Below are 12,474 nucleotides of genomic sequence, written 5' to 3' on the forward strand. Positions count from 1 at the left end.
GTTAACAGCAAGGTAGCGACAGCATAAAAAATGAACAGTCCTTCCCGTCATGTATGGGAAGCAAGACGTATGGTTTGGATCCACGTATCCGAACTGAGGGTCCGGATCAGACACTTGTCTGAATCTAAGCACCAGGTCTGGGTCTTGTTCAGGTCCGGACTTGGTAAGGGGAAAAGGGGATGGGCGAGATCCGGGTACTGGTCCGGGTCCGGGTACTGGTCCAGATCCGGGAGCTGGTTCGGATCTGTGCACGTGTCGGGATCCGGGAGGTCTGGATTTGGGGACTGGTCCGGATCAGGCAGCTAGGCCGGATCCGAAAACCGCCTAAACTTTTTATTCCACTATCCAACCTACCCAGTAAAAAATCCGTAATTCTGGCTGGTTTCTGCCAATATTGGAGCAGATTCCAGCCTGAATTTGGTCAGAGATCCGCCAGGATTCCGGTTGGTTTGACTCGGTACTAATACTATCATAGCAATCGACCGAATTATCCTACATCCGAACAGAGCCGAGGTTGACACATACTGAAAAAGTGTTTGATTGTGTGATGCGCATACATGAACAGCAACCGAAATTCGTCATTCCACCGTTTACTACCTTTGCGGGAACATGAGTTTAATACCGCAATGCGCAATTGCGTGGTCTGTTACCGAAAACACAATAGAATCTTACCCAAAATAATAGAAACATACCCGTCGGATTTTGGGTGAAAGTATACAAATATTTTATCTCTTTACTTATCCACTAATAAGGAACATGAACTTGAAAAAAATTAAGCAAAAATTAGCTAAAACCGATGCTTCAAACCGATACCGGCTCCAAAATTAGTCCTACCCCGGCTCGGCCCCGATAGTGCTCGGCCCACCGTCCCGAATGCATCCAGCGAGCTTTGCTGGTTCTGCCACAGGTTCGCTCTTCCGGTGGCGAAAACATTCGTCTCTCTCAGCGCAGGTGTCCGATCGAATCCAAGCGAGGCCCCGTGTCCTCTAGCATTGTTCCAATCGAGACCGGCGCCATGACTTCCGAAGGACGCTCCATTGTTGAGTTTGTTGAAAGATTTAAACGCATTGGCATCCAGTCGGTTGGAGTCCGTCTTGAACAGATTCGCGTTGCCATCGAGTCTAGTTTGCGATCCAACCCCAGCTATGTTACTTCTAGTGAAGGAAGCCCCGTGATCGTTCGACTGGAGCCCAGCGCCGAACTTCGTTATGTCGTTGGTTGGTGTGTGGGTTTTACTTGCGAATCCGGACAGATCCAATCGATCTCGCTGGTTGTTCAACAGGTTCAAATTTCCTCTCGCACCGACGGTGTTTTGCTGACCCGGTGTATGTGATCCGAATACTCCGGCACTGTTCAATCCTCGGTTATAATCGAGTCCTAGATTACCGGTTGGTGGCCCTCCCGCAGTATTCGCATTCAAACCGACGGATCCCGCCAAATTTTCGTGAGCATTACCGATCACGTGTCGTCCGTTAACATTCAGATTGTTGCCACCTTTGTAGTCCGGACTGAGGGAACCTGAAAGCTGTGAAAAGGATACATTTACTTGTTGGTAATATTAAAAGAAAAATTGAATATGACGCTCACCTGTCCAAAGCACCCGGTCGCAGCCATCAAGAAAGCAAGCGCTAAAAATAGTTTTCTAACCATGTTTGCAGAATGATTACAGAAATTTGTGTACGATTTAACTGCAGATCAACTGAGAGTTAGAATGCGAAAAAGGCTTTGATGGTTCTGCGAGAGTGGTGCGGTCTTTTATATGAATGGCAGAATCATTGCGGGGATTTTGCAGCTCCTTGTCGGTTGCTCTTGTTTATTAATTAATGCATGTATGTACTTAATGTAGCCGCCGGTAGAAAAATCCCCCTCGACGCGACGGTGTCTCTGGTAGAACACATTATCACAAAAAAAACATCATTTTCGCTGATACACTAACTAAACTATCTACCGGGGATTTTACAATTTTGGTGCAAGATTCAATGAATAATTGGCCCTAAATTTAGCCGGGCTCACGTCATAATCCTCAAAATAAAATGCTATCTTTTCGAAATATTTGTTTGCTCGTGATTCCTGTGTAACCAACGTTTTAGTTTTTCGTTTCGGTGAAAATTCGAGATTTATCACGATTTATCATTCAATTTCTCTCTTTGAATGTAGTTAGAAGAATTTTTGTCAATCTTTCAGAGGTCAAGGTAATTGAAAATTGGAAATTTCAAGGATGGAATAACTCACAATTTTCGAACCATCTAAGATAGTGATAACTTAAATTCGACAACAATATTTTCAACGCTCCAAAACTCTTTCTGAGATGAATTTATGTTAACAGTTATTTGAAAATTTCACTTTTAAAATGAATTCCAACGAATTTCTGAACTTCTACAAAGTTGCTCGGAATCGCTTTTTAAGTTTTTGATTCCAATTCTAAGTATAAATGAGTAATACAATATGTATCAACAATCTCAGACAAATATTTGGATACTCAATATAAAAGAAAATGTTCTAGACCCCCATGGACTGTTTCAAAACGTGTCGCTTACAACAAAAGCATATAAACTTTCGTTTAGTGAGTGTTCCAGCAACACTGATTTTTTGTGATAATATTGTTCTGCTGGAGACACCGTGCCTCAGCCTGATAAGGCATGTCCATTATAAGGGTAAATAAGATAGTTTCAATAAATAGCTTCAACAATGTATTGAACGTATCCAAATTTGTTTGATTTCAAATCTCAGTCGGCTGTGGCTATTGCTGCCAAGGGATATTGCCTGCTCTAACTGCCAACTTCAAAGAGTATTAAATGGAAGAAGTCCTCAGTTTATCCTAGTTTAGATAAATTGGATTTCATTAACGCTTTCATATTCATGTTGTTTATAAACAACGACTTTTTTAAACTGCTAAAACTTTTGATTTTGGCAAGATTAGTTCACAAAAATAAGTAAGGCAAATAACTCGAACTGTAACAATTCATTTTATCGGGAATAGTTCTAAGTATTATCCATAGAGCTTGAGTTATTGTTAAAAACCTACACCGAGGAAAAAGTACCTAAGAATTTCATAAGTCACGACTTATGAACCTGCACAATTCTGATTTCATTAGACACTTATGCGCTTCATAAGCGAATATATAAATTTCATAAGTTTGCATTATGGAATTCATAGACGAGTCCTAAGATTATAATTATTATAAAGAATAGTACATATAGTACATATACAGTACATATAAGTCAAAACAATATTAATGGGATTAGTTTTAAGCTAAGCGTGTTGCAGTTGAAACTTTAACTTCGATTCAAATAAATGGAAAATAAATGTTAGTGTTTATTTTTTACATTTTAACGACATTCAATTAGCTAGAGATTACTGGGTAGGGAAAGTTATGAAAATTAGAGCCATAGTACTCAAGTAAGAGCAAGGATGTGAAGTAAACAGATCGGAAAACTAGAAGTGACAGGGTCATTAGAACAGGCACAATATCGTACGGGCTTAATTTTTGTCCGTATGATATTAAATCTGTTCTAATGACCCTGCCACCAGGGCCGTCGAGAGCCGCGTCGGGCCCCAAGGCTTGTATTACTGCCGGGCCCTTTTAAATCTAAGCCCTCTAGTTCAGCATGAGTTAGTACCTCTTCAGCCATGAGAAACTCGTGAGTCCGTGGTTTCTATTATTCTCCGATTGGCTCATATTGACGCATCCGCAGATAGCGTGCCAGACAGGTGAATTTCGACAGCTTCTTATGCCGTAGTATCCAAATCGGGTAAAATTGCCATAGTTACGAGTTTTTCAATTTGCGAGTACTCGGGAAACGATTAACAACGTAATTAAAGGTGCACGGTGCGAATTCGTGTATTCGTACCTCGTTTATGTTATCGCTTATATATACAGAGGTACTGATTTCATGTCACCACAACCAACGATATATTTAGTTTCGCGACAAACGCTTGTACTGGATTGATGGTCTGGAACATAATCAGCACGCTATGTCTAACATGGTGAAACTGTAGGGTGTAAACATTGGTCAGCTTTAGCTCAGTTTGTACTTTTAACAATAGATTTTAAAGGGAGCGTCTGGGGTAGTGGGCAAAAAATCGACTCCTTTTTTATCGGCTTAATAGTTAGTATTGAACCTCTAGAATAGTCGACTAGTCCTCCTAGTATTTGCTGTAATACACGCATATTTCAATCTACCGGCAACAATTTTCGAAAAACTGACAGCGCTAAAAATACAGTGTAAACAGTACACTCTGAACTACTTCTACCCAAATTTTCAGGAAAAAATACCCAATGAGTTATTTTCTACAGCGTTTTTACCGTGACGCAAATTGATGTGGGACACCCTTTAATAGTGTTTTCTCGAAACGCCTTTTTCAAAATGGCGAACACGATAACACAAAAACTAATCAACGAATCCACTTGATTTTTTTGTGAGAATGCACAATATGTGTAGCTTGTCAGAAAACTGAATAAAAAAATTTCTTCCTATTATTTTGAAGAAAAGTGTGCGAATTATAAGATTTTTCGGTTTTCATGAAGCCATTTTCCGCAACTCGAGTTTTTTTTCTATTTTTTGGTTCATCAAGTAAATACAAGTCTAACCTTTACAAATCTTATTGAATATCCTGTGCCAGACAATTTTATCAAGAGTTATCGCATTCGCACTTGACGTGTAAATGATTGAGCGTCCACTCTTGGAACGCTCGTATGTGTCGCTTTGCGTGACTAAAGATATATTTTTTGTGTGCACAATGAATAAATAAATCTTAACATTACACAAAAGATCCTTTGTTGCTTTCCTTTCAAAATCGTAGAACAAAATAACTTTCGGTTTGAGCACTTAACTCCAGACGCCCCCCTTAAGAAACGTCTCGGAAGGTAAACAGGAATACAGTTTGACCATAATAGGCCACTTTCTCCTTGTAATCGTTAATAATTTTTTTTTTATTTTCGAAATAGTGGGTTAGAAAACGATATTTTGCTTCTACTGTGCAGACAAAGAGACACACTGATTGATTTGTTTGCTGGTAGCGGTGGAGCTGTTTAAGGCTTTTGTTGTAAGCAAGATGAGAAGGTAGCAGATGCAGCTCGAAATTCTCATTTAAAATTACTAAATCAAAAAGATTTTCAATTTACACAAGTTTATCTCATATTGAATCCAAGAAAACCGTTTCTAATCACAGATTTTATGCACGTTTAGCTAATAAACAATGTGATATGTATAACGTAGGAGCCGGTTTTGGTATGCTGTGAGTATATGTAGGACCCAACAATAATATAGACACTGAACGCAGTAATCAGACGTGAGTACAGGGGGCAACCGAGTACTGCTGCTGAACCTTGTGCTGAACTGAACTGATTTGATTTCTTTATTTCGCACATTATAATTAGGTTCTTATAGAATTCACACACATGTTTGGTGAGGCCCAAGATCACCGTTCTATCTCAACACAATGCATTTTTGGGGGAAAATTCCTTAAATGTGCTATAAAAATACAAAAAAAAACATATTATCCGATTAATTAAGGTCAGTCTACCTTCTCATCATGCCCAGAGTAGCAGCTAAAAATCGTTGCGCTATAAATACACGGTAAAAACAACTGCAGTCGAATTGTGTTGTTATTGATTTTTAGAAATGTCCTGTAAGACCAGCTACTTGAAAAGTGAAACAATTACTAAACGTGCAGATTGGGCTCAATCCTGGAGAAGCTAACGCGCAGGGCAATGCATCATATCAAATATTAAGAAGCACAGTCGTTTGTTTCACGCTAAGACAAGACGTGACAATAGGGGGGGGGGGGCGTTTTTGTTCCAATTTTATGTCATAATGGTCCTGCTCCTGATTGGTTGATTCTGACTTTTTGCACCGTACGCAATGTTACTGCAGGGATAGCGAAATGATGTTTGGCAGTGTTGCTATATTGATAGGAAAAGATTGTTATAAATTTTGACAAATAAAATTATTATTGTTAAAAAAGTAAAAATGACTAAATTGAACTGAAATTGTGAAAAAGGTATTTATCATGCGTGGTCGATTAACTGTAACAAAAATAAGGCGGAAACCACACTATAATCTAAAATTATTCAGAAAATGGCTTTATCAAACCTTACTAAACACCCATGACATGGAAAAACGGTGCCTTTCATAAATATAGCAGATTCAAGATACTAAATATTGCCGGAATAAAATAAATTAACAAGATTCTAATTTCATTAATAAAAATGGCAACACTGTTCGGAAGATTTCGGAAGGGTGAAAATGTGCGAATAGAAGAATGCCGAGGGAAAAATAAGAAGCCTATTGTCACGTCTAGTCTTAGGTTTCACGGAACAACATGCAGCACACCAACGAAAACTGTCACGTTAACAACATCATCCTTGTATATATAGGCAATGGCTCCACAGAGATGCGCTTACATGAATTATTTCCACACACCCCTGGCATAGTGATTAACAGATTTATGTAAAGAGATGGAGAAGTGGACGTGTTCGCTCATCTTCTGGGTAAAAGCGCGGGCCCCCAACTACGACCCGGGCCCCAGGGCAATTGCCCTGGCTGACCCCCCCCCCTCTCATCGGGCCTGCCTGCCACTTCTAGTTTTCCGATCTGTTTACTTCACATCCTTGCTCTGACTTGAGTACTATGGCTCTAATTTTCATAACTTTCCCTACCCAGTAATCTCTAGCTAATTGAATGTCGGTTAAATGTAAAAAAGAAAATGTGACTAACATGGTCGAAATAAAAAAGAAAAGGTGTTTATTTTATTTTTATTGATCATTGTCTCATATTTAGCACCTAGGCAATCTTGTGACGTGACTCCATCTTTTACGATGAATACTTAGTTTGGTCATAGTGCTTCTGAAACTTGTTGAACATCAATTTTACCATCAGCAGTGAAATAATAAATTGGAAAATTGGTAATTCAAATTCAATGATGTACACCGTTATCAACAATCCACCACCCAGTTCACAGCTTCCACATATTGTTTCCACATTACACTGCTATTAATATACAGTGTTCTGATCCCGAATAGATGCCATTGCCTACAAACACCTAGCGTCATAAATTTTGTGTGTACCTTCGTTGCGAGTGGTTCACTCTTGTAGAGCTCCGTTCGAGTCGTTCAAATTTCTAGTCTTTCGGCACAGTTTATTGCCTACCGGTGATCTAAATTGCGGAAAAAGTTGCAAACAATCTTTTCTTAGTGAGTGAAATGGCAGATTTTAGCGTTTTCCGGTGTTTTCTCCAATCGCCGTGAGTGATTTTAAAACCCGACAAAGTGTACCCGATCAAGTGTATATTAAAAGCGTTTACCCCGCATTCCGGGTCTTATACAACGTAAGGAATCACAGTGCAGTGTCTAACAACAGTAAAAAGTGTTTTTTTCCCGTGAAAATATCGCAACCGGAAAGTGAAAAATTAGTTGCGTCATATTTAAAATTATTGGCGATCTCAAATTATTGACGATTCATCAGAAAGAAACGACCACCAGGTGTCGTCCTAATTTCTTCCTACTGAAAATCAGGTGGCAAATCAGTGAAACAAATTCCCAGCGAAAAATCTTCGTTCGCACTAATCGAACAGATGGATGTATCTAACCCCCCACTCCGCTGGGATCCACCTCTTAGTCATGCGATCCCTGCATATTTGAACTCGGGCGATCAAATTGATCAACATCTTGCAAGCCATATCCAAGAAAATTTATCTCAAGTTGCTCGACATGAAACAACTTATCACCGGTCAGAAAGTCGAGGTTATTCCGGACCCTCACCTCAACAAGGTCCAAGGTATAATCTATGACCTGCATACCAAGAATATCGACACCACCATCATCTTGGAAACTACACAAGAACAAGGTGTAACGGAAATCAGAAGGATTACTAAGTCGGTAAGTGGCATCCCTACTAATACCCCCTTGCTCGTTCTTTCCTTCCAAGGCTCCCATCTACCAGAATTCATTTTTCTCGGTATGATGCGAACCTCCGTCCGTCGGTATTACGAGAACCCGATGCAATGCTTCCGATGCGAGCTTTTTGGCCACAGAAGCAAGAAGTGCAACTCGCAAGAAATATGCCTCAACTGCACCGAAGAGCATCAATCCTCGCCCGAACATCCCTGCAAAGCACCCAGCAAATGTGTGAACTGCGATGGATAGCACACAGTACTAGACCGCAACTGCCCAAAATACCTCGCCGAAAAGGAAATTATAAAAATCAAAACCGACAACTTTCCCTGAGGCCAGGAAACTAGCCAACCTAAGACTTGCGGATAGAACACCCTCCTATGCGAACACAGTCTTTTGCCGACTGAACACCGCCACAAATGATCGCGACCGCCTAATAGCGCTACTTCGAGCCGAAGTCCAGTCTTTGAAAAACACCAAGGCCTCGTCGGATAACGCCGACAAAGATTCCACTATCAAAATCCTCAAGGAACAACTACTAGAGGAGAAAATTGCTAACAAAGACCTAAAAAACGAAATGGTCGTTATGAGAGCAGCCTTCGAGGACCTGAAAAGGCAATTTTCTGAAACCACACCCCTACCAAAACTAAACAAAATCCAACAACAAAAGAAAATAAACAAACAAACCAACAATCAACAACAACAAAACAATCAGAAACAAACACATTGGAATGCACCCAAAACGAGACTGAAAGATCTAACCGAAACAGATCAAGGAAAGATCAGGAGCAACGGAGCAAATCCCGCAGTCCAATACTAAAACCGAACACCCAACAAATAGCTGCACCAACACCTGAGAAAAGATGCCATACAGCATCTCCCACCGAAGAAAAGCAACACCAAAACAAGAAACACTCCGCAACAACCATTCCCCGACATCGATATTTCCGACTAAACCACTAAAACGCGAAAACAAAGAAAGAATATTGCCACCAACCTCGTTGGAACCACTCAAGAAAACAATACCAACAGCAACACAGCTGAAACCCTGGAATCTAACCAGCGACCCTCCAGTCCACTACCTGTAAGTTCATGGCAAACCAACGTAACCCGACCCAGGCGTACACCAGGACGCAATAGAAGACAGGAATTCATATACCCTTTACCTACACCCCGGCGCAAAAACACCAAAAATGAAAGCCGCCCTCCAACTAAAAAAGCCTTCTCTCCTGCACCGGCTCCGTCCGCGGATGTACCGGACCGCGTCGATGAACCTTCGGCGGCTTCCGATGCAGGAGGCCCGGCCTCCTCCCGGGTAAGTCCTGTCACTACACCACTCAACCATGAACAGAACAACCGCCCCAAAACCTTCACAGGAACCCCGCAATGCAAAAACCAAAACAACAATACACACCTCCGTAGTCACTGGAAGTCAGTACGCCAGTCCACCTGATTACAACAATCATCCCAATGAAACATCGAACCCAAATCCACTTCTAATATCACCCAGCGAGCCGCGGAACTGCGGACCAAACAAAAAAACAAACACCCGCACCCAACCAACCAGCGGGACAACAACCGCAGCTGGGACCAACATCGAGAGCAGAGACACTTTTCAGCGGCTTTCCGGCTCTCCCAGGTATACCTCAACTCCAACGACCGAGATCAACCGAGATCAAAATCACTCCGAGGAGCAGAGTTAGAAAAAAAGCCCCCTCCCCTGCATTTACCCCGACCGCGGATGTACCGGTTCACCCCGACGAACCTTCGGCGGCTGCTGATGCAGAGGATCTGGCTATCCTCCGGGTGAGTACAAACGTAACTTCCTGCTCCACCCAACACACTCTCGGCCCCGTACTTATTACAGAACATCAACACAACGAACGCCCCATCACCCCAATTAGCTACAACTTTCACCCCCGCTCTCCGATCCCGGTAGCTGGCTGCTCCTGGCACCCCATCACCTTCCATTGGAACACAGCGACTAACACAGAGCCAACCTGCAGCATGTCTAACTCCGATAAACCCATCATAGTAAGAGACGTTAGGGAAAAGGCCTTCTCCTCTGCACCGGCCCCGCCCGCGGATGTACCGGCACCTACCGACGAGCCTTCGACGGCTGCAGGTGCAGGGGGGCTCTCCACCGGGTAAGTCCCACCATTCACTGCGTTTCACCCGAACAATCGTACGGTTCCGCACTTTTTCCAGACAACTCGCCTCCAAACCCGCCCAGCTACCTGCTTCACAGCTATAGCAAATCCCCCCCAAACGTCTTGATGACCCTCCCTTAAACCTGATACAAACAGGTCTACACTCTACGACCGGACCGCAGATCATCAACATACACAGCCCTGGCGACCCTCGCCCCGATTCCCCATCAGAATCCGACTCTGATACCCTCAACTCCGGTAACCGCAGCTCACTGGCCCTTCAGTGGAACGCTAACGGACTGCGTCAGAACCTCGGAGCTCTCCAGGTCATCATCGCCCGGCATAACTTTATCGTGCTAGCCATCTAGGAAACACACATCACCGAAGGAACCGATCCCACCCGGTGGCTTGGAAGCCACTACACGTAGGAACTCCGGACCGGTGGAAACATTTTTCAGACCGTCGGATTAGCCACCCGCTCCGACATTCCAGGAGACGAAATCCGCTTATACACACAGTTACTCGCGATCGCGAGGAGAATGCTTGTACCCACCCCCTGCACCGTCGCTCAGGAGGTCCAGGATGTTGGAAAGAAACTTGATCACCTGATTCGGCAGCTCACCACCCTGTTCCTCATCATGGGCGACTTCAACGCCTACCATCCAGCCTGGGGCTCTCGCCGCTCCAGCCGTCGCAGAAACGAGACCCTCAAAACCGTCGAAAACAATGGAGCCATCATACTTAACGACGGAAATCCGACGTTCACCAGGGGCCCAGCCCTAACGCACATCGACATCTCCATATGCTCCAGCCCTCTAGCGCCTGACTGCCTGTGGTCCGTGCTTCCGGACACCTGCAGCAGTGACCACCATCCGATTCTGATTACTCACAGACCCCCCCCCCCCCTGCCTACAACAACTCGCCGGCGTCGATGACTCTAAAAGGAAGCCGACTGGGCAAACTTTCAGGAGACCTTTACGGACCAACTCGACCCACTAAGGTCGTACACCGCAGATGAACTCACCGACATCATACACTTCGCTGCCGCATCGAGCATCCCTAGAACCAGCGGGACCCCACGGCGGAGAGCGGTTCACTGGTGGTGCTCCGAAGTAGCTACCGCCATCAAAAACCGCCGCAGAGCCCTCCGAATCCTTCGGAAAACTCCGACTGACAGCCCTTTATGGGCCAATCCAGCAACTTCCGGCAACTACGCAACGACGCACGGAAAGCCATCTCCGAAGCCAAAACCGCCAGCTGGAACTCTTTGTTAGACGGGATCCACCCCGATTCGCCAACGGAGGAAATCTGGCGCCGAGTCAACGCGCTCAGCGGAAGAGGCGCAACGCAGGTTTTTCACTCGACATCGGTGGAACACCAAGCATTCAACCCACTGAAATTTGTGACGAGCTAGGAATGTATTTCTCCTCGCTCTCAACCAGGGCCAAGGGAAAGCCAAAGGCATCGACAACATTGGCTATCCTCTTCTACGCCAATTACCGGCATCTGGTAAAAGAACCCTCCTTGAGTGTTTCAACCAAATCTGGAAGGGCGGACCTATCCCGAACTCGTGGCAGACAGCCTTGGTCATTCCGATCCCCAAAAGGGTCCAGGGATCCCGTACGGCCAAGGACTTCTGGCCCATAAGCCTGCTCCCCTGTATCAGCAAAACATTTGAGAGGATGGCCAATAGAAGACTGATTGATATCCTTGAACAGCGCCAACTCTTGGACAATCGTCAACACGCCTTCCGGAAGGGGAAGGGCACCGGGTCTTATCTGGCATCTCTGGGAGAGACCCTCGAACAGGCCAGGAGGGACGGCCTCCACGCAGACATCGCTGCCCTAGATATCTATAAAGCATATAACATTGTATGGCGTGAGGGCATCCTCCGCCAACTCCACCGCTGGGGGATCGGAGGAAACCTCGGCGTCTATATCCAGCGCTTCTTCCAAGACCGCAGGTTCCGGGTTGGAATTGGCGGTAGTGAATCCGGAGTGTACGTGGAAGAAAACGGAGTACCCTAGGGGTTCGTACTCGCGGTCACCCTATTCCTCATCTCTATGAACACCATATTCGCCACCCTCCCCAAGGGGGTCTTCATCTTCGTATATGCTGACAATATTGTCCTAGTCGTAACCGGACGAACCAGTGGCAGAACGCGAATCAAACTCCAGACTGCCGTCAATGCCGTGTAGAAATGGGCAACTGAAATCGGCTTCCGACTATCGATCAGCAAGAGTTTCTACACCCACATCTGCGACTCCTTCCACCGTGCCACCGACCGTCCGATCCGCATCGCCGACACCCCGATCACATACAGAAAGGAACCGACCATCCTCGGGATCACATTTGATCGCAAAACCACCTTCGGCCCCCATTTCCGGAGGGTAAAAGCCGAATGCGCCAACCGTAAGCGCCTAGAACAG

The 12,474-nt window shown here is 44.5% G+C and overlaps 2 protein-coding genes across 2 annotated transcripts; one reads left to right on the plus strand and one right to left on the minus strand.

The window, feature by feature from the left end:
- Positions 1 to 700: 700 nt before the first annotated feature.
- Positions 701 to 1,719, minus strand: LOC131684716 (attacin-B-like). The gene is made up of 2 exons (XM_058967825.1): positions 1,588 to 1,719; positions 701 to 1,525 (listed from the first exon to the last, which is right to left on the minus strand). Exons 1-2 carry the CDS (start codon positions 1,648 to 1,650, stop codon positions 788 to 790), a joined length of 801 nt encoding a protein of 266 aa, XP_058823808.1. The 5' UTR covers positions 1,651 to 1,719; the 3' UTR covers positions 701 to 787.
- A 5,993-nt stretch (positions 1,720 to 7,712) lies between these two features.
- LOC131680804 (mucin-2-like) lies at positions 7,713 to 10,413 on the plus strand. Its single transcript, XM_058961515.1, has 5 exons — positions 7,713 to 7,880; positions 8,878 to 9,210; positions 9,272 to 9,593; positions 9,835 to 10,020; positions 10,202 to 10,413. Exons 1-5 carry the CDS (start codon positions 7,713 to 7,715, stop codon positions 10,411 to 10,413), a joined length of 1,221 nt encoding a protein of 406 aa, XP_058817498.1.
- The last annotated feature ends 2,061 nt before the right edge of the window (positions 10,414 to 12,474 follow it).

This window comes from Topomyia yanbarensis, chromosome 2 (genome assembly GCF_030247195.1).
Source record: "Topomyia yanbarensis strain Yona2022 chromosome 2, ASM3024719v1, whole genome shotgun sequence".
In the NCBI taxonomy this organism is placed as follows: domain Eukaryota; kingdom Metazoa; phylum Arthropoda; class Insecta; order Diptera; family Culicidae; genus Topomyia; species Topomyia yanbarensis.